We start from the raw sequence: 20,545 nt of genomic DNA on the forward strand, positions 1-20,545 counted from the left end.
TAGCTAAAACAGCTTCTATGAAGTTAGGTGTTCTGAGACGTCTCCGCCAGTTTTTCTCACCCCCCCCAGCTGCTAACTCTGTACAAGGGCCTTATCCGTCCATGTATGGAGTATGCTTCACATGTCTGGGGGGGGGTTCCACTCATACTGCTCTTCTAGACACGGTGGAATCAAAAGCTTTTCGTCTCATCAACTCCTCTCCTCTAACTGACTGTCTTCAGCCTCTCTCTCACCGCCGCAATGTTGCATCTCTAGCTGTCTTCTACCGCTATTTTCGTGCTAACTGCTCTTCTGATCTCGCTAACTGCATGCCTCCCCTCCTCCCGCGGCATCGCTGCACAAGACTTTCTTCTTTCTCTCACCCCTATTCTGTCCACCTCTCTAACATAAGAGTTAACCAGTATTCTCAAGCATTTATCCCTTTCTCTGGTAAACTCTGGAACTCCTTGCCTGCTTCTGTATTTCCATTTTCCTATGACTTGAATTCCTTCAAGAGGGAGGTTTCAAGACACTAATTCATCAATTTTTGACTACTGCTTTGATCCTTTTATGGGACTGACATTTCAGTGAGCATTTGTTTTTTATTGGATTTTTATTGTCTTTGGCCAGTGTCCTTCGTACATAAAAAAAAAATAATAATAATAATAATTTATCAGTCCTCTGATGTACAATTTCCTCTCTATCTCTGTGTGTGTGTGTGTAGAGAGAGAGAGAGAGAGAGAGAGAGAGAGAGAGAGAGAGAGAGACTGTTCTTTCCCACACTACATGCCACACCCCCCCCTAAACATTTCCTGTTTCATGGGACGCGTCCTGGTCCTGTTGCCCGCCCGTTACCGTTGACCAAGGGGAACGAGTCTTGTGTCTTACCTTTCCCGGTGTGTTTCTTGTCAGACATGTGACAAACACATGTCACTGCACTTCATGGGTTAAGGATAGTGCTATGTGTAAAGGAACAAGATGAAGGAGTTTTGCCGTGTTTTCCACTGATGCCGGTCTCGCAGGCGACATCTGGCAATTCTAAAGTGTACCAACGTTTTGCCAGGATAAAAAAAAAAAAAAAAAAAAAAGCCGATTAGCAGTTGCCACTTAGTGATATCGGCAAGAATGGTTTTACACGCACATCATCCACGTCAGCATCAGCTGCAGAGCAAAAGTCTTCACTGAGGTATTGAACCTTTCTTTTTTTTTTTTTTTAGAAAAAGCGGGGTGAAGCGAAGTAAGAGTGGGGATAGAAGGTTATAGTGAGAAATATTGAAGTATAGTAATAGGTAACAGTGTGTGGGGAGTCCACGTTGCTATTGTTGGTATCGAACCATATCATATGTTCATATGTGCACGAATGTTGCATGACACGTCAGTCCAAGGACTTCTCAACTATCTACTATTTCTTCACAGCGGCATTAACTTTTGTTTGTTGGTTTATTAACTCATTTTTGTTATTGTGTGTTTTTTTTATTGTTACATATTTATTATTTTCATCTCGGCTTCTCCCTTTACCCCATCCATGTTATTGATCCATTCTGGGTCTAATCACCATAGACAATATAGGATGCATTCATGATATCACTGACAGTTTCATACAGTATCTTATTTACGGAGGATGTGAAGGAAGCAGTAAATTATGAATCGATGGCAACAACACCACGAATGATGGATTAAAAAAAAAAAAAAAAGGCGACCCAACATCGTAGAGATATGGTCATATATATATATATATATATATATAGAGAGAGAGAGAGAGAGAGAGAGAGAGAGAGAGAGAGAGAGAGAGAGCATCCATATTTGTATGTATTTTTTTACTTGGAATAATGATACCTATTACGCGTTCAAGTCCTGTACGAGTATATCCTGTCATCCACCCAGTTTTCATCTCGCTTCTCATTGGACGTTGTGGGAATTCTCAGCATCGTGATTGGTGGAGGTTGAGTTGGGGTGCACAGGAAGGACCCCCCACTTGGGTGCTCGAGCCGAGGACCAACCGCCCAGCAGGCACCTCGCCATTCACTCACAAGATCTCGGGGAACGAAGGACTCCAGCCTCTCACTCTTGGTAAATACACTTCTCTGCTGGTGAGTTCTTGTTCTCGTCTTGTTTCGTTGGCGTAATACAAAGCCAGCGTTGAATAACTGAAAGACAATTTTTGCTTCAGTACTACCCGATATCATTAGACAGAAGCTTTGATTTACATTTTACACAAATCGCTTCATGTACGTCACGTCATTTTCTGCATTTTGTGGTGTTGTTTGACAATTACATCAACTTAAGGATTTTTCAAGCTTTACGCAAGCTTTTCACCTGAAGTAAAAAAAATAGGCAATGACGTTATGAACACAATGTACACTTCTGATCCATATGTTGTCCATAATATATAGTAGTGATGTATTAGATATTAAATTTTAAGGCCCAGCGACGGCGGAGCTGGATATTTCCTTAAAATGGGGTTGCAGATAAAAGTGCAAAGGTTAAAATAACATTTACGGTTGCGGATTAGTTTTACCTACATATCCATGGTAGTGGATATGGATATTTTTTTTACATGTATCAGTTTATTTATGCAGTGAGTGATATTAGTGATGTATTGGATATCCGCAGTCAAAATACTTTCTGCATTACGATCCGAATCTGGGTTTTAATGTAACAAAAGATCCGGGTCCACCATCGCATCGAAGAGACGCGGAGTGTGTGTGTGTGTGTGTGTGTGTGTGTGTGTGTGTGTGTGTGAAGACAAGTGAAGGACACTGACTATCAGTGAGCGGAAGCCAATCTTGCGTCGCGGGAGGGACACCCTGCACGGGGAGCGCGTTTTACTTAAAGCCTCTCAGCAAGCATAATAATCGTGCTGGGACAAATTGACTTACTGGCTCCTCAAGTGCATCTTTCCTCCTCACTCGCGGCCACACCAACAATGACCAGTCTCAAGAGGCTCGCACATTTGCCTCGCCGCGCCAGGGGTTCGAACCCGGCCTTCTTGGTTGTGAGCCGAGCGTGCTAACTTGTACTCTACGCGGTGAGATGAACATTGTTTTTGTTGCTGTTTTTGTGTGTGTGTGTGTGTGTGTGTGTGTGTGTGTGTGTGTGTGTGTGTGTGTGTGTGTGTGTGTGTGTGTGTGTGTGTATTATTATTATTATTATTATTATTATTATTATTATTATTATTATTATTATTATTATTATTATTATTTTACTACTACTACTACTACTACTACTACTACTACTACTACTACTACTACTATCTCTCTCTCTCTCTCTCTCTCTCTCTCTCTCTCTCTCTCTCTCTCTCTCTCTCTCTCTCTCTCTCTCTCTCTCTCTCAGTCATATGTACTGCATTACAGCATTGGGAACGAATGCCACATATTTCAGTGACATTACATCTAACTACGTCCTTGCAGATCCATCCAGTCTATGCAGCAGTCAGTCGTATCACAGACGTCAACTGCACCAAGGCAGCTTGTGAAGATGGCGGGAACTGGAGAGACGCACCTCAAACTGTCCGTTCTTCAACGCTCCACCGTTGTCCAAGATGGAACTCCAAGTGTCTATGCTATTCCAATGGAGCAGACGGCGCGGGATGAAGACGGGCACTTTGTAAAGCTAGAGTACGGACGTAGCATTCAGAGCAATGCAAACAAAGTTATCATGATGGTGGGGGAAACAGGTTCTGGAAAGACAACACTCATCAATGGGCTGGTTAACTACGTCCTTGGAGTTGACTGGGATGACAAATTCCGCTTCAAAATGATTGTGGAGGACAGTAACGCCAACCAGGCAGTGAGCCAGACAAAGGATGTTACTTCCTACACTCTACATCACCAGGACGGTTTCCGAACGCCTTATTCTCTCACCATCATCGACACTCCAGGTTTCGGCGACACTAAGGGCATTAACCGCGACAAAGAAATAGTGGAGCAACTTCGCAAGTTTTTCACCACCCCAGGAGATGCTGGCATCAGCCACATCGATGCTATTGGCTTTGTGGTTCAGGCTTCCCAGGCAAGACTCTCTGTAGGGCAAAAATACGTCTTTGACAGTATCCTTGCACTGTTTGGCAAAGACATAAGTGACAATATTTTCCTCCTTGTTACTTTTGCTGACGGACAGGAGCCCGAGGTGCTAAGTGCTGTGAGAGAAGCTGAAATACCATACAAGGAATACTTCCAGTTCAATAATTCTGCTCTTTACACCCAGACGGGTAAAAACCAGAGATTTGCCTCTCTTTTCTGGGAAATGGGATGTGAAAGTTTCCAGATCTTCCTGGAGAAACTCCTCCATGTCGAAAGCAAGAGCCTCGTTCTTACTAAAGATGTCCTTCGTGAGCGCAAAAGCATTGAAGTATACATTGAAGGCATAGAAAAGGAAATCAGAGTAGGCCTAAGTAAACTGAATACCCTAGAAAAGGAGAAGAAATTGTTAAAAGAACATGAATTTGAAATAGAAAAAAACAAAAATTACACAGTAGAAGTTGAGGAAGATGTCTATGAAAAGAAACCTAGTAATTCGTTTCTTTTTCCAGGAATGCGTAACTGTTTGAAATGTGAGCGCACTTGTTGCCAAAACTGCGTGGCTCACACTCTTGGTCTTGGTGACTTAGGGTGCTATGCTATGAGTAATTCAGCGGCTCACTCTCTTGGGTCGGGATTTGGAGCAATCTTTGGATTTCCTCCTACGAGTATGAACAAGTCATCGATGTGTTTGGTCTGCCCTTCACATTGCCCTGCTGCAGAACATCAAATATGTGACTACATGTTCTATGTCACAAGGAAGAAATCTGTAAAGACGGTGGATGAAATTCGTGAACGATACGAAAAGGCAAGAGGGAAGAAACTGACCGCGCAGAATCTGATTGACGAGATTCAGGCGGAATATGAAGAGGGACAGGAAAAGATACTGCAAATGGCTGACTGTGTGCGGAAGTCCCTTGAGAGACTAAGGGAAATAGCTCTGAGACCAGATCCACTGAGCACTGTCGAATACATCGACATGATGATAAAGAATGAGGAAAGAACAGCAAAGGCGGGATGGCAAGAAAGGGTTAGTCAGCTTAACCAAATAAGACAAATGGCGGAGCAAGTAAAGGATATTGAAACAGGAAATTTTAATCCAAATCAGAAATGCGAGGCTATGGATGACGAGCAGTAAAGAGTGAAAAATCTCCAAAGCATCAATGGAAAATTAACATTAAGATTTTTTTTTTCATTTTTTTCTCCATTTCAATTAATATTTCAAATTTCTCTCTCTCTCTCTCTCTCTCTCTCTCTCTCTCTCTCTCTCTCTCTCTCTCTCTCTCTCTCTCTCTCTCTCTCTCTCTCTCTCTCTCTCTCTCTCTCTCTCTCTCTCTCTCTCTCTCTCTCTCTCCCTCCCTCCCTCCCTCCCTCCCTCCCTCCCTCCCTCCCTCCCTCCCTCCCTCCCTCCCTCCCTCCCTCTCTCTCTCTCTCTCTCTCTCTCTCTCTCTCTCTCTCTCTCTCTCTCTCTCTCTCTCTCTCTCTCTCTCTCTCTCTCTCTCTCTCTCTCTCTCTCACACACACACACACACACACACACACACACACACACACACACACACACACACACACACACAAATAAATTGCAACATGGGCAGAAATTTTAAATTAAAGGGGTGTATTAGTCGCCCTGAGAGAAATGAAAATTGTGACAGACGATCAGTGGAGGTGTGAGGCATTCAGTGACGTAGGTGTTGTATTGCATGCATGATCTTTTACTTATTAATTATTACTACTATACTATGTATATCCTTTGTAATTTTTATATGATTAAGAGAGCAAGCCAATGTAAGGGGCGGACAAAGTCCCTGTGTATGTTTATATGTGTATGTTTAAGATGACACTGAACATGTGTCTTTAGCAAGGTAACTTTTCTATGACTAAGAGAGTTATCAAGCCAATGTAAGGGGCGGACAAGGTCCCTGTGCAAAGTTAGCAATGGAGGAGTGGTAAAGTATGCATGGAGATAACACAACTTGCAACTTCGTGGAAGAAGATTTAGAGTTCATATGTAATTTTGTTCTAGGAGATAAAAGTTCATGAATATTTCAGTGTGGAGGAAGGCACTTGAGTCTGCAGGGTTCGTACTTGCATATACAGAAATGGTGGATTTGGATTTGCAGAACATTGCCACCACAAGATTTGCTCTGCCCCACTACCAAATTCAAGGAAGATCAGAGTCTTAGATAACGTCTTGGATCAGTGTTTCCTCGTTATCGGCAGTGCAGTGGACACGTCGCCTTTCTACACTTGACATGATAGACGTAGCAAAGATGACACAGACTTTAATCTTGATGTTGGAATTAGGGTGACCCTGTATTAGCAATATTAATGACTAACTGCATAGACTTAGGGAGTAGAGAAATGTTTGTTGTTAGTTATTGTCTGTAGTTGACTGGTGATAAGTTGTAGGATTATATTTGAATTGCATTTGCATATATAATGCTGAGTTGATTAATTGTCTTCATGTTTTATGTACCTGCTGCATATTATTGTCATAATCTATAAATAAAACTTAGAAGCAGAAAGAAACAAGCATTTACTCAATTCGGTAAGAGAGAGAGAGAGAGAGAGACTTTAAATCTTTTGATTTTGTTGTAGAAATTAACATTTAATGTGTTATTTCTTTGATGTGATCTACTCATTCTTGTTTCTTTTCTTCTTTTTTCTTCTTTTTATTATTATTATTATTATTATTATTATTATTATTATTTCCTATATATTCCCTAACGTTCTTCGCGACTATTGACTCCATTATTTTCCCTACAATTGAAGTTAAGCTGACAGGTTTATAATCGACGTTAACGTTTTATCTTCTTATAGAGAGAGAGAGAGAGAGAGAGAGAGAGAGAGAGAGAGAGAGAGAGAGAGAGAGAGAGAGAGAGATCAAATTTGACTAACAAGTCAGGTGTTCACCATGAATCACTCTGTTATGCTGTTGATATTGGCTTTATGGGGCAGCAAATTAATGAAGAGGTCTTTCTGGCCGTCAAGAAAACAATACAATGCAGTTGTTTCAATCATACTGTTATTGGGCCCTCGTTAGTCTTCATACCTTTATTTCATATTCTACATAGCAAAATGAATTGATCACAGTCCTCTGATGTACGATTTCCTCTTTCTCTGTGTGTGTGTGTGTGTGTGTGTGTGTGTGTAGAGAGAGAGAGAGAGAGAGAAAGAGAGAGACTGTTGTTTCCTTCCCATGTCTTCCCCCACACTACATGCCACACCCGGCCCCCCCTAAACATTTCCTGTTTCATGGGACGCGTCCTGGTCCTGTCGCCCGCCCGTTACCGTTGACCAAGGGGAACGAGTCTTGTGTCTTACCTTTCCCGGTGTGTTTCTTGTCAGACATGTGACAAACACATGTCACTGCACTTCATGGGTTAAGGATAGTGCTATGTGTAAAGGAACAAGATGAAGGAGTTTTGCCGTGTTTTCCACTGATGCCGGTCTCGCAGGCGACATCTGGCAATTCTAAAGTGTGCCAACGTTTTGCCAGGATAAAAAAAAAAAAAAAGCCGATTAGCAGTTGCCACTTAGTGATATCGGCAAGAATGGTTTTACACGCACATCATCCACGTCAGCATCAGCTGCAGAGCAAAAGTCTTCACTGAGGTATTGAACCTTTCTTTTTTTTTTTTTTTTTTTAGAAAAAGCGGGGTGAAGCGAAGTAAGAGTGGGGATAGAAGGTTATAGTGAGAAATATTGAAGTATAGTAATAGGTAACAGTGTGTGGGGAGTCCACGTTGCTATTGTTGGTATCGAACCATATCATATGTTCATATGTGCACGAATGTTGCATGACACGTCAGTCCAAGGACTTCTCAACTATCTACTATTTCTTCACAGCGGCATTAACTTTTGTTTGTTGGTTTATTAACTCATTTTTGTTATTGTGTGTTTTTTTTATTGTTACATATTTATTATTTTCATCTCGGCTTCTCCCTTTACCCCATCCATGTTATTGATCCATTCTGGGTCTAATCACCATAGACAATATAGGATGCATTCATGATATCACTGACAGTTTCATACAGTATCTTATTTACGGAGGATGTGAAGGAAGTAGTAAATTATGAATCGATGGCAACAACACCACGAATGATGGATTAAAAAAAAAAAAAAAAAAGGCGACCCAACATCGTAGAGATATGGTCATATATATATATATATATATATATATATATATATATATATATATATATAGAGAGAGAGAGAGAGAGAGAGAGAGAGAGAGAGAGAGAGAGAGAGAGAGCATCCATATTTGTATGTATTTTTTTACTTGGAATAATGATACCTATTACGCGTTCAAGTCCTGTATATCCTGTCATCCACCCAGTTTTCATCTCGCTTCTCATTGGACGTTGTGGGAATTCTCAGCATCGTGATTGGTGGGGGTTGAGTTGGGGTGCACAGGAAGGACCCCCCACTTGGGTGCTCGAGCCGAGGACCAACCGCCCAGCAGGCACCTCGCCATTCACTCACAAGATCTCGGGGAACGAAGGACTCCAGCCTCTCACTCTTGGTAAATACACTTCTCTGCTGGTGAGTTCTTGTTCTCGTCTTGTTTCGTTGGCGTAATACAAAGCCAGCGTTGAATAACTGAAAGACAATTTTTGCTTCAGTACTACCCGATATCATAAGACAGAAGCTTTGATTTACATTTTACACAAATCGCTTCATGTACGTCACGTCATTTTCTGCATTTTGTGGTGTTGTTTGACAATTACATCAACTTAAGGATTTTTCAAGCTTTACGCAAGCTTTTCACCTGAAGTAAAAAAAGAGGCAATGACGTTATGAACACAATGTACACTTCTGATCCATATGTTGTCCATAATATATAGTAGTGATGTATTAGATATTAAATTTTAAGGCCCAGCGAGGGCGGAGCTGGATATTTCCTTAAAATGGGGTGGCAGATAAAAGTGCAAAGGTTAAAATAACATTTACGGTTGCGGATTAGTTTTACCTACATATCCATGGTAGTGGATATGGATATTTTTTTTACATGTATCAGTTTATTTATGCAGTGAGTGATATTAGTGATGTATTGGATATCCGCAGTCAAAATACTTTCTGCATTACGATCCGAATCTGGGTTTTAATGTAACAAAAGATCCGGGTCCACCATCGCATCGAAGAGACGCGGAGTGTGTGTGTGTGTGTGTGTGTGTGTGTGTGTGTGTGTGTGTGAAGACAAGTGAAGGACACTGACTATCAGTGAGCGGAAGCCAATCTTGCGTCGCGGGAGGGACACCCTGCACGGGGAGCGCGTTTTACTTAAAGCCTCTCAGCAAGCATAATAATCGTGCTGGGACAAATTGACTTACTGGCTCCTCAAGTGCATCTTTCCTCCTCACTCGCGGCCACACCAACAATGACCAGTCTCAAGAGGCTCGCACATTTGCCTCGCCGCGCCAGGGGTTCGAACCCGGCCTTCTTGGTTGTGAGCCGAGCGTGCTAACTTGTACTCTACGCGGTGAGATGAACATTGTTTTTGTTGCTGTTTTTGTGTGTGTGTGTGTGTGTGTGTGTGTGTGTGTGTGTGTGTGTGTGTGTGTGTGTGTGTGTGTGTGTGTATTATTATTATTATTATTATTATTATTATTATTATTATTATTATTATTATTATTATTATTATTATTATTTTACTACTACTACTACTACTACTACTACTACTACTACTACTACTATCTCTCTCTCTCTCTCTCTCTCTCTCTCTCTCTCTCTCTCTCTCTCTCTCTCTCTCTCTCTCTCTCTCTCTCTCTCTCTCTCAGTCATATGTACTGCATTACAGCATTGGGAACGAATGCCACATATTTCAGTGACATTACATCTAACTACGTCCTTGCAGATCCATCCAGTCTACGCAGCAGTCAGTCGTATCACAGACGTCAACTGCACCAAGGCAGCTTGTGAAGATGGCGGGAACTGGAGAGACGCACCTCAAACTGTCCGTTCTTCAACGCTCCACCGTTGTCCAAGATGGAACTCCAAGTGTCTATGCTATTCCAATGGAGCAGACGGCGCGGGATGAAGACGGGCACTTTGTAAAGCTAGAGTACGGACGTAGCATTCAGAGCAATGCAAACAAAGTTATCATGATGGTGGGGGAAACAGGTTCTGGAAAGACAACACTCATCAATGGGCTGGTTAACTACGTCCTTGGAGTTGACTGGGATGACAAATTCCGCTTCAAAATGATTGTGGAGGACAGTAACGCCAACCAGGCAGTGAGCCAGACAAAGGATGTTACTTCCTACACTCTACATCACCAGGACGGTTTCCGAACGCCTTATTCTCTCACCATCATCGACACTCCAGGTTTCGGCGACACTAAGGGCATTAACCGCGACAAAGAAATAGTGGAGCAACTTCGCAAGTTTTTCACCACCCCAGGAGATGCTGGCATCAGCCACATCGATGCTATTGGCTTTGTGGTTCAGGCTTCCCAGGCAAGACTCTCTGTAGGGCAAAAATACGTCTTTGACAGTATCCTTGCACTGTTTGGCAAAGACATAAGTGACAATATTTTCCTCCTTGTTACTTTTGCTGACGGACAGGAGCCCGAGGTGCTAAGTGCTGTGAGAGAAGCTGAAATACCATACAAGGAATACTTCCAGTTCAATAATTCTGCTCTTTACACCCAGACGGGTAAAAACCAGAGATTTGCCTCTCTTTTCTGGGAAATGGGATGTGAAAGTTTCCAGATCTTCCTGGAGAAACTCCTCCATGTCGAAAGCAAGAGCCTCGTTCTTACTAAAGATGTCCTTCGTGAGCGCAAAAGCATTGAAGTATACATTGAAGGCATAGAAAAGGAAATCAGAGTAGGCCTAAGTAAACTGAATACCCTAGAAAAGGAGAAGAAATTGTTAAAAGAACATGAATTTGAAATAGAAAAAAACAAAAATTACACAGTAGAAGTTGAGGAAGATGTCTATGAAAAGAAACCTAGTAATTCGTTTCTTTTTCCAGGAATGCGTAACTGTTTGAAATGTGAGCGCACTTGTTGCCAAAACTGCGTGGCTCACACTCTTGGTCTTGGTGACTTAGGGTGCTATGCTATGAGTAATTCAGCGGCTCACTCTCTTGGGTCGGGATTTGGAGCAATCTTTGGATTTCCTCCTACGAGTATGAACAAGTCATCGATGTGTTTGGTCTGCCCTTCACATTGCCCTGCTGCAGAACATCAAATATGTGACTACATGTTCTATGTCACAAGGAAGAAATCTGTAAAGACGGTGGATGAAATTCGTGAACGATACGAAAAGGCAAGAGGGAAGAAACTGACCGCGCAGAATCTGATTGACGAGATTCAGGCGGAATATGAAGAGGGACAGGAAAAGATACTGCAAATGGCTGACTGTGTGCGGAAGTCCCTTGAGAGACTAAGGGAAATAGCTCTGAGACCAGATCCACTGAGCACTGTCGAATACATCGACATGATGATAAAGAATGAGGAAAGAACAGCAAAGGCGGGATGGCAAGAAAGGGTTAGTCAGCTTAACCAAATAAGACAAATGGCGGAGCAAGTAAAGGATATTGAAACAGGAAATTTTAATCCAAATCAGAAATGCGAGGCTATGGATGACGAGCAGTAAAGAGTGAAAAATCTCCAAAGCATCAATGGAAAATTAACATTAAGATTTTTTTTTTCATTTTTTTTCTCCATTTCAATTAATATTTCAAATTTCTCTCTCTCTCTCTCTCTCTCTCTCTCTCTCTCTCTCTCTCTCTCTCTCTCTCTCTCTCTCTCTCTCTCTCTCTCTCTCTCTCTCTCTCTCTCTCTCTCTCTCTCTCTCTCTCTCTCCCTCCCTCCCTCCCTCCCTCCCTCCCTCCCTCCCTCCCTCCCTCCCTCCCTCCCTCCCTCTCTCTCTCTCTCTCTCTCTCTCTCTCTCTCTCTCTCTCTCTCTCTCTCTCTCTCTCTCTCTCTCTCTCTCTCTCTCTCTCTCTCTCTCTCTCTCACACACACACACACACACACACACACACACACACACACACACACACACACACACAAATAAATTGCAACATGGGCAGAAATTTTAAATTAAAGGGGTGTATTAGTCGCCCTGAGAGAAATGAAAATTGTGACAGACGATCAGTGGAGGTGTGAGGCATTCAGTGACGTAGGTGTTGTATTGCATGCATGATCTTTTACTTATTAATTATTACTACTATACTATGTATATCCTTTGTAATTTTTATATGATTAAGAGAGCAAGCCAATGTAAGGGGCGGACAAAGTCCCTGTGTATGTTTATATGTGTATGTTTAAGATGACACTGAACATGTGTCTTTAGCAAGGTAACTTTTCTATGACTAAGAGAGTTATCAAGCCAATGTAAGGGGCGGACAAGGTCCCTGTGCAAAGTTAGCAATGGAGGAGTGGTAAAGTATGCATGGAGATAACACAACTTGCAACTTCGTGGAAGAAGATTTAGAGTTCATATGTAATTTTGTTCTAGGAGATAAAAGTTCATGAATATTTCAGTGTGGAGGAAGGCACTTGAGTCTGCAGGGTTCGTACTTGCATATACAGAAATGGTGGATTTGGATTTGCAGAACATTGCCACCACAAGATTTGCTCTGCCCCACTACCAAATTCAAGGAAGATCAGAGTCTTAGATAACGTCTTGGATCAGTGTTTCCTCGTTATCGGCAGTGCAGTGGACACGTCGCCTTTCTACACTTGACATGATAGACGTAGCAAAGATGACACAGACTTTAATCTTGATGTTGGAATTAGGGTGACCCTGTATTAGCAATATTAATGACTAACTGCATAGACTTAGGGAGTAGAGAAATGTTTGTTGTTAGTTATTGTCTGTAGTTGACTGGTGATAAGTTGTAGGATTATATTTGAATTGCATTTGCATATATAATGCTGAGTTGATTAATTGTCTTCATGTTTTATGTACCTGCTGCATATTATTGTCATAATCTATAAATAAAACTTAGAAGCAGAAAGAAACAAGCATTTACTCAATTCGGTAAGAGAGAGAGAGAGAGAGAGACTTTAAATCTTTTGATTTTGTTGTAGAAATTAACATTTAATGTGTTATTTCTTTGATGTGATCTACTCATTCTTGTTTCTTTTCTTCTTTTTTCTTCTTTTTATTATTATTATTATTATTATTATTATTATTATTATTTCCTATATATTCCCTAACGTTCTTCGCGACTATTGACTCCATTATTTTCCCTACAATTGAAGTTAAGCTGACAGGTTTATAATCGACGTTAACGTTTTATCTTCTTATAGAGAGAGAGAGAGAGAGAGAGAGAGAGAGAGAGAGAGAGAGAGAGAGAGAGAGAGAGAGAGAGAGAGAGAGAGATCAAATTTGACTAACAAGTCAGGTGTTCACCATGAATCACTCTGTTATGCTGTTGATATTGGCTTTATGGGGCAGCAAATTAATGAAGAGGTCTTTCTGGCCGTCAAGAAAACAATACAATGCAGTTGTTTCAATCATACTGTTATTGGGCCCTCGTTAGTCTTCATACCTTTATTTCATATTCTACATAGCAAAATGAATTGATCACAGTCCTCTGATGTACGATTTCCTCTTTCTCTGTGTGTGTGTGTGTGTGTGTGTGTGTGTGTGTAGAGAGAGAGAGAGAGAGAGAAAGAGAGAGACTGTTGTTTCCTTCCCATGTCTTCCCCCACACTACATGCCACACCCGGCCCCCCCTAAACATTTCCTGTTTCATGGGACGCGTCCTGGTCCTGTCGCCCGCCCGTTACCGTTGACCAAGGGGAACGAGTCTTGTGTCTTACCTTTCCCGGTGTGTTTCTTGTCAGACATGTGACAAACACATGTCACTGCACTTCATGGGTTAAGGATAGTGCTATGTGTAAAGGAACAAGATGAAGGAGTTTTGCCGTGTTTTCCACTGATGCCGGTCTCGCAGGCGACATCTGGCAATTCTAAAGTGTGCCAACGTTTTGCCAGGATAAAAAAAAAAAAAAAAAAAAAGCCGATTAGCAGTTGCCACTTAGTGATATCGGCAAGAATGGTTTTACACGCACATCATCCACGTCAGCATCAGCTGCAGAGCAAAAGTCTTCACTGAGGTATTGAACCTTTCTTTTTTTTTTTTTTTAGAAAAAGCGGGGTGAAGCGAAGTAAGAGTGGGGATAGAAGGTTATAGTGAGAAATATTGAAGTATAGTAATAGGTAACAGTGTGTGGGGAGTCCACGTTGCTATTGTTGGTATCGAACCATATCATATGTTCATATGTGCACGAATGTTGCATGACACGTCAGTCCAAGGACTTCTCAACTATCTACTATTTCTTCACAGCGGCATTAACTTTTGTTTGTTGGTTTATTAACTCATTTTTGTTATTGTGTGTTTTTTTTATTGTTACATATTTATTATTTTCATCTCGGCTTCTCCCTTTACCCCATCCATGTTATTGATCCATTCTGGGTCTAATCACCATAGACAATATAGGATGCATTCATGATATCACTGACAGTTTCATACAGTATCTTATTTACGGAGGATGTGAAGGAAGTAGTAAATTATGAATCGATGGCAACAACACCACGAATGATGGATTAAAAAAAAAAAAAAAAAAAGGCGACCCAACATCGTAGAGATATGGTCATATATATATATATATATATATATATATATATATATATATATATATATATATATAGAGAGAGAGAGAGAGAGAGAGAGAGAGAGAGAGAGAGAGAGAGAGCATCCATATTTGTATGTATTTTTTTACTTGGAATAATGATACCTATTACGCGTTCAAGTCCTGTATATCCTGTCATCCACCCAGTTTTCATCTCGCTTCTCATTGGACGTTGTGGGAATTCTCAGCATCGTGATTGGTGGGGGTTGAGTTGGGGTGCACAGGAAGGACCCCCCACTTGGGTGCTCGAGCCGAGGACCAACCGCCCAGCAGGCACCTCGCCATTCACTCACAAGATCTCGGGGAACGAAGGACTCCAGCCTCTCACTCTTGGTAAATACACTTCTCTGCTGGTGAGTTCTTGTTCTCGTCTTGTTTCGTTGGCGTAATACAAAGCCAGCGTTGAATAACTGAAAGACAATTTTTGCTTCAGTACTACCCGATATCATAAGACAGAAGCTTTGATTTACATTTTACACAAATCGCTTCATGTACGTCACGTCATTTTCTGCATTTTGTGGTGTTGTTTGACAATTACATCAACTTAAGGATTTTTCAAGCTTTACGCAAGCTTTTCACCTGAAGTAAAAAAAAGAGGCAATGACGTTATGAACACAATGTACACTTCTGATCCATATGTTGTCCATAATATATAGTAGTGATGTATTAGATATTAAATTTTAAGGCCCAGCGAGGGCGGAGCTGGATATTTCCTTAAAATGGGGTGGCAGATAAAAGTGCAAAGGTTAAAATAACATTTACGGTTGCGGATTAGTTTTACCTACATATCCATGGTAGTGGATATGGATATTTTTTTTACATGTATCAGTTTATTTATGCAGTGAGTGATATTAGTGATGTATTGGATATCCGCAGTCAAAATACTTTCTGCATTACGATCCGAATCTGGGTTTTAATGTAACAAAAGATCCGGGTCCACCATCGCATCGAAGAGACGCGGAGTGTGTGTGTGTGTGTGTGTGTGTGTGTGTGTGTGTGTGTGTGAAGACAAGTGAAGGACACTGACTATCAGTGAGCGGAAGCCAATCTTGCGTCGCGGGAGGGACACCCTGCACGGGGAGCGCGTTTTACTTAAAGCCCCTCAGCAAGCATAATAATCGTGCTGGGACAAATTGACTTACTGGCTCCTCAAGTGCATCTTTCCTCCTCACTCGCGGCCACACCAACAATGACCAGTCTCAAGAGGCTCGCACATTTGCCTCGCCGCGCCAGGGGTTCGAACCCGGCCTTCTTGGTTGTGAGCCGAGCGTGCTAACTTGTACTCTACGCGGTGAGATGAACATTGTTTTTGTTGCTGTTTTTGTGTGTGTGTGTGTGTGTGTGTGTGTGTGTGTGTGTGTGTGTGTGTGTGTGTGTGTGTGTGTGTATTATTATTATTATTATTATTATTATTATTATTATTATTATTATTATTATTATTATTATTATTATTATTTTACTACTACTACTACTACTACTACTACTACTACTACTACTACTACTATCTCTCTCTCTCTCTCTCTCTCTCTCTCTCTCTCTCTCTCTCTCTCTCTCTCTCTCTCTCTCTCTCTCTCTCTCTCAGTCATATGTACTGCATTACAGCATTGGGAACGAATGCCACATATTTCAGTGACATTACATCTAACTACGTCCTTGCAGATCCATCCAGTCTACGCAGCAGTCAGTCGTATCACAGACGTCAACTGCACCAAGGCAGCTTGTGAAGATGGCGGGAACTGGAGAGACGCACCTCAAACTGTCCGTTCTTCAACGCTCCACCGTTGTCCAAGATGGAACTCCAAGTGTCTATGCTATTCCAATGGAGCAGACGGCGCGGGATGAAGACGGGCACTTTGTAAAGCTAGAGTACGGACGTAGCATTCAGAGCAATGCAAACAAAGTTATCATGATGGTGGGGGAAACAGGTTCTGGAAAGACAACACTCATCAATGGGCTGGTTAACTACGTCCTTGGAGTTGACTGGGATGACAAATTCCGCTTCAAAATGATTGTGGAGGACAGTAACGCCAACCAGGCAGTGAGCCAGACAAAGGATGTTACTTCCTACACTCTACATCACCAGGACGGTTTCCGAACGCCTTATTCTCTCACCATCATCGACACTCCAGGTTTCGGCGACACTAAGGGCATTAACCGCGACAAAGAAATAGTGGAGCAACTTCGCAAGTTTTTCACCACCCCAGGAGATGCTGGCATCAGCCACATCGATGCTATTGGCTTTGTGGTTCAGGCTTCCCAGGCAAGACTCTCTGTAGGGCAAAAATACGTCTTTGACAGTATCCTTGCACTGTTTGGCAAAGACATAAGTGACAATATTTTCCTCCTTGTTACTTTTGCTGACGGACAGGAGCCCGAGGTGCTAAGTGCTGTGAGAGAAGCTGAAATACCATACAAGGAATACTTCCAGTTCAATAATTCTGCTCTTTACACCCAGACGGGTAAAAACCAGAGATTTGCCTCTCTTTTCTGGGAAATGGGATGTGAAAGTTTCCAGATCTTCCTGGAGAAACTCCTCCATGTCGAAAGCAAGAGCCTCGTTCTTACTAAAGATGTCCTTCGTGAGCGCAAAAGCATTGAAGTATACATTGAAGGCATAGAAAAGGAAATCAGAGTAGGCCTAAGTAAACTGAATACCCTAGAAAAGGAGAAGAAATTGTTAAAAGAACATGAATTTGAAATAGAAAAAAACAAAAATTACACAGTAGAAGTTGAGGAAGATGTCTATGAAAAGAAACCTAGTAATTCGTTTCTTTTTCCAGGAATGCGTAACTGTTTGAAATGTGAGCGCACTTGTTGCCAAAACTGCGTGGCTCACACTCTTGGTCTTGGTGACTTAGGGTGCTATGCTATGAGTAATTCAGCGGCTCACTCTCTTGGGTCGGGATTTGGAGCAATCTTTGGATTTCCTCCTACGAGTATGAACAAGTCATCGATGTGTTTGGTCTGCCCTTCACATTGCCCTGCTGCAGAACATCAAATATGTGACTACATGTTCTATGTCACAAGGAAGAAATCTGTAAAGACGGTGGATGAAATTCGTGAACGATACGAAAAGGCAAGAGGGAAGAAACTGACCGCGCAGAATCTGATTGACGAGATTCAGGCGGAATATGAAGAGGGACAGGAAAAGATACTGCAAATGGCTGACTGTGTGCGGAAGTCCCTTGAGAGACTAAGGGAAATAGCTCTGAGACCAGATCCACTGAGCACTGTCGAATACATCGACATGATGATAAAGAATGAGGAAAGAACAGCAAAGGCGGGATGGCAAGAAAGGGTTAGTCAGCTTAACCAAATAAGACAAATGGCGGAGCAAGTAAAGGATATTGAAACAGGAAATTTTAATCCAAATCAGAAATGCGAGGCTATGGATGACGAGCAGTAAAGAGTGAAAAATCTCCAAAGCATCAATGGAAAATTAACATTAAGATTTTTTTTTCATTTTTTTTTCTCCATTTCAATTAATATTTCAAATTTCTCTCTCTCTCTCTCTCTCTCTCTCTCTCTCTCTCTCTCTCTCTCTCTCTCTCTCTCTCTCTCTCTCTCTCTCTCTCTCTCTCTCTCTCTCTCTCTCTCTCTCTCCCTCCCTCCCTCCCTCCCTCCCTCCCTCCCTCCCTCCCTCTCTCTCTCTCTCTCTCTCTCTCTCTCTCTCTCTCTCTCTCTCTCTCTCTCTCTCTCTCTCTCTCTCTCTCTCTCTCTCTCTCACACACACACACACACACACACACACACACACACACACACACACACACACACACACACACACACACACACACACACACACAATAAAATTGCAACATGGGCAGAAATTTTAAATTAAAGGGGTGTATTAGTCGCCCTGAGAGAAATGAAAATTGTGACAGACGATCAGTGGAGGTGTGAGGCATTCAGTGACGTAGGTGTTGTATTGCATGCATGATCTTTTACTTATTAATTATTACTACTATACTATGTATATCCTTTGTAATTTTTATATGATTAAGAGAGCAAGCCAATGTAAGGGGCGGACAAAGTCCCTGTGTATGTTTATATGTGTATGTTTAAGATGACACTGAACATGTGTCTTTAGCAAGGTAACTTTTCTATGACTAAGAGAGTTATCAAGCCAATGTAAGGGGCGGACAAGGTCCCTGTGCAAAGTTAGCAATGGAGGAGTGGTAAAGTATGCATGGAGATAACACAACTTGCAACTTCGTGGAAGAAGATTTAGAGTTCATATGTAATTTTGTTCTAGGAGATAAAAGTTCATGAATATTTCAGTGTGGAGGAAGGCACTTGAGTCTGCAGGGTTCGTACTTGCATATACAGAAATGGTGGATTTGGATTTGCAGAACATTGCCACCACAAGATTTGCTCTGCCCCACTACCAAATTCAAGGAAGATCAGAGTCTTAGAGTAACGTCTTGGATCAGTGTTTCCTCGTTATCGGCAGTGCAGTGGACACGTCGCCTTTCTACACTTGACATGATAGACGTAGCAAAGATGACACAGACTTTAATCTTGATGTTGGAATTAGGGTGACCCTGTATTAGCAATATTAATGACTAACTGCATAGACTTAGGGAGTAGAGAAATGTTTGTTGTTAGTTATTGTCTGTAGTTGACTGGTGATAAGTTGTAGGATTATATTTGAATTGCATTTGCATATATAATGCTGAGTTGATTAATTGTCTTCATGTTTTATGTACCTGCTGCATATTATTGTCATAATCTATAAATAAAACTTAGAAGCAGAAAGAAACAAGCATTTACTCAATTCGGTAAGAGAGAGAGAGAGAGAGAGACTTTAAATCTTTTGATTTTGTTGTAGAAATTAACATTTAATGTGTTATTTCTTTGATGTGATCTACTCATTCTTGTTTCTTTTCTTCTTTTTTCTTCTTTTTATTATTATTATTATTATTATTATTATTATTTCCTATATATTCCCTAACGTTCTTCGCGACTATTGACTCCATTATTTTCCCTACAATTGAAGTTAAGCTGACAGGTTTATAATCGACGTTAACGTTTTATCTTCTTATAGAGAGAGAGAGAGAGAGAGAGAGGAGAGAGAGAGAGAGAGAGAGAGAGAGAGAGAGAGAGAGAGAGAGAGAGATCAAATTTGACTAACAAGTCAGGTGTTCACCATGAATCACTCTGTTATGCTGTTGATATTGGCTTTATGGGGCAGCATATTAATGAAGAGGTCTTTCTGGCCGTCAAGAAAACAATACAATGCAGTTGTTTCAATCATACTGTTATTGGGCCCTCGTTAGTCTTCATACCTTTATTTCATATTCTACATAGCAAAATGAATTGATCACAGTCCTCTGATCTACGATTTTCCTCTTTCTCTGTGTGTGTGTGTGTGTGTGTGTGTGTGTGTGTGTGTGTGTGTGTGTAGAGAGAGAGAGAGAGAGAGAGAAAGAGAGAGACTGTTGTTTCCTTCCCATGTCTTCCCCCACACTACATGCCACACCCGGCCCCCCCCCTAAACATTTCCTGTTTCATGGGACGCGTCCTGGTCCTGTCGCCCGCCCGTTACCGTTGACCAAGGGGAACGAGTCTTGTGTCTTACCTTTCCCGGTGTGTTTCTTGTCAGACATGTGACAAACACATGTCACTGCACTTCATGGGTTAAGGATAGTGCTATGTGTAAAGGAACAAGATGAAGGAGTTTTGCCGTGTTTTTCCACTGATGCCGGTCTCGCAGGCGACATCTGGCAATTCTAAAGTGTACCAACGTTTTGCCAGGATAAAAAAAAAAAAATAAAAAAAAAAGCCGATTAGCAGTTGCCACTTAGTGATATCGGCAAGAATGGTTTTACACGCACATCATCCACGTCAGCATCAGCTGCAGAGCAAAAGTCTTCACTGAGGTATT

At 41.6% G+C, this 20,545-nt stretch overlaps 2 protein-coding genes across 3 annotated transcripts; both read left to right on the forward strand.

The window, feature by feature from the left end:
- Window positions 1-1,910: 1,910 nt before the first annotated feature.
- LOC135106383 (uncharacterized) lies at window positions 1,911-12,029 on the forward strand. Its single transcript, XM_064015348.1, has 4 exons — window positions 1,911-2,069; window positions 3,390-5,134; window positions 5,860-5,863; window positions 9,859-12,029. The coding sequence occupies exons 2-4, from the start codon at window positions 3,403-3,405 to the stop codon at window positions 11,603-11,605; spliced, it is 3,483 nt and encodes a 1,160-aa protein (XP_063871418.1). The 5' UTR covers window positions 1,911-2,069; window positions 3,390-3,402; the 3' UTR covers window positions 11,606-12,029.
- Window positions 12,030-14,805: 2,776 nt separating this feature from the next.
- Window positions 14,806-18,470, forward strand: LOC135108974 (uncharacterized). 2 transcript variants are annotated; one of them, XM_064019896.1, is made up of 2 exons: window positions 14,806-15,011; window positions 16,318-18,470. In XM_064019896.1, exon 2 carries the CDS (start codon window positions 16,385-16,387, stop codon window positions 18,062-18,064), a length of 1,680 nt encoding a protein of 559 aa, XP_063875966.1. In that variant the 5' UTR covers window positions 14,806-15,011; window positions 16,318-16,384; the 3' UTR covers window positions 18,065-18,470. The 2 variants fall into 2 exon arrangements, with proteins under 2 accessions (XP_063875966.1, XP_063875974.1); XM_064019904.1 differs by having other exon boundaries at window positions 14,806-14,991.
- Window positions 18,471-20,545: the final 2,075 nt, after the last annotated feature.

Source organism: Scylla paramamosain, chromosome 2 (genome assembly GCF_035594125.1).
Source record: "Scylla paramamosain isolate STU-SP2022 chromosome 2, ASM3559412v1, whole genome shotgun sequence".
Classification (NCBI taxonomy): Eukaryota; Metazoa; Arthropoda; class Malacostraca; order Decapoda; family Portunidae; genus Scylla; species Scylla paramamosain.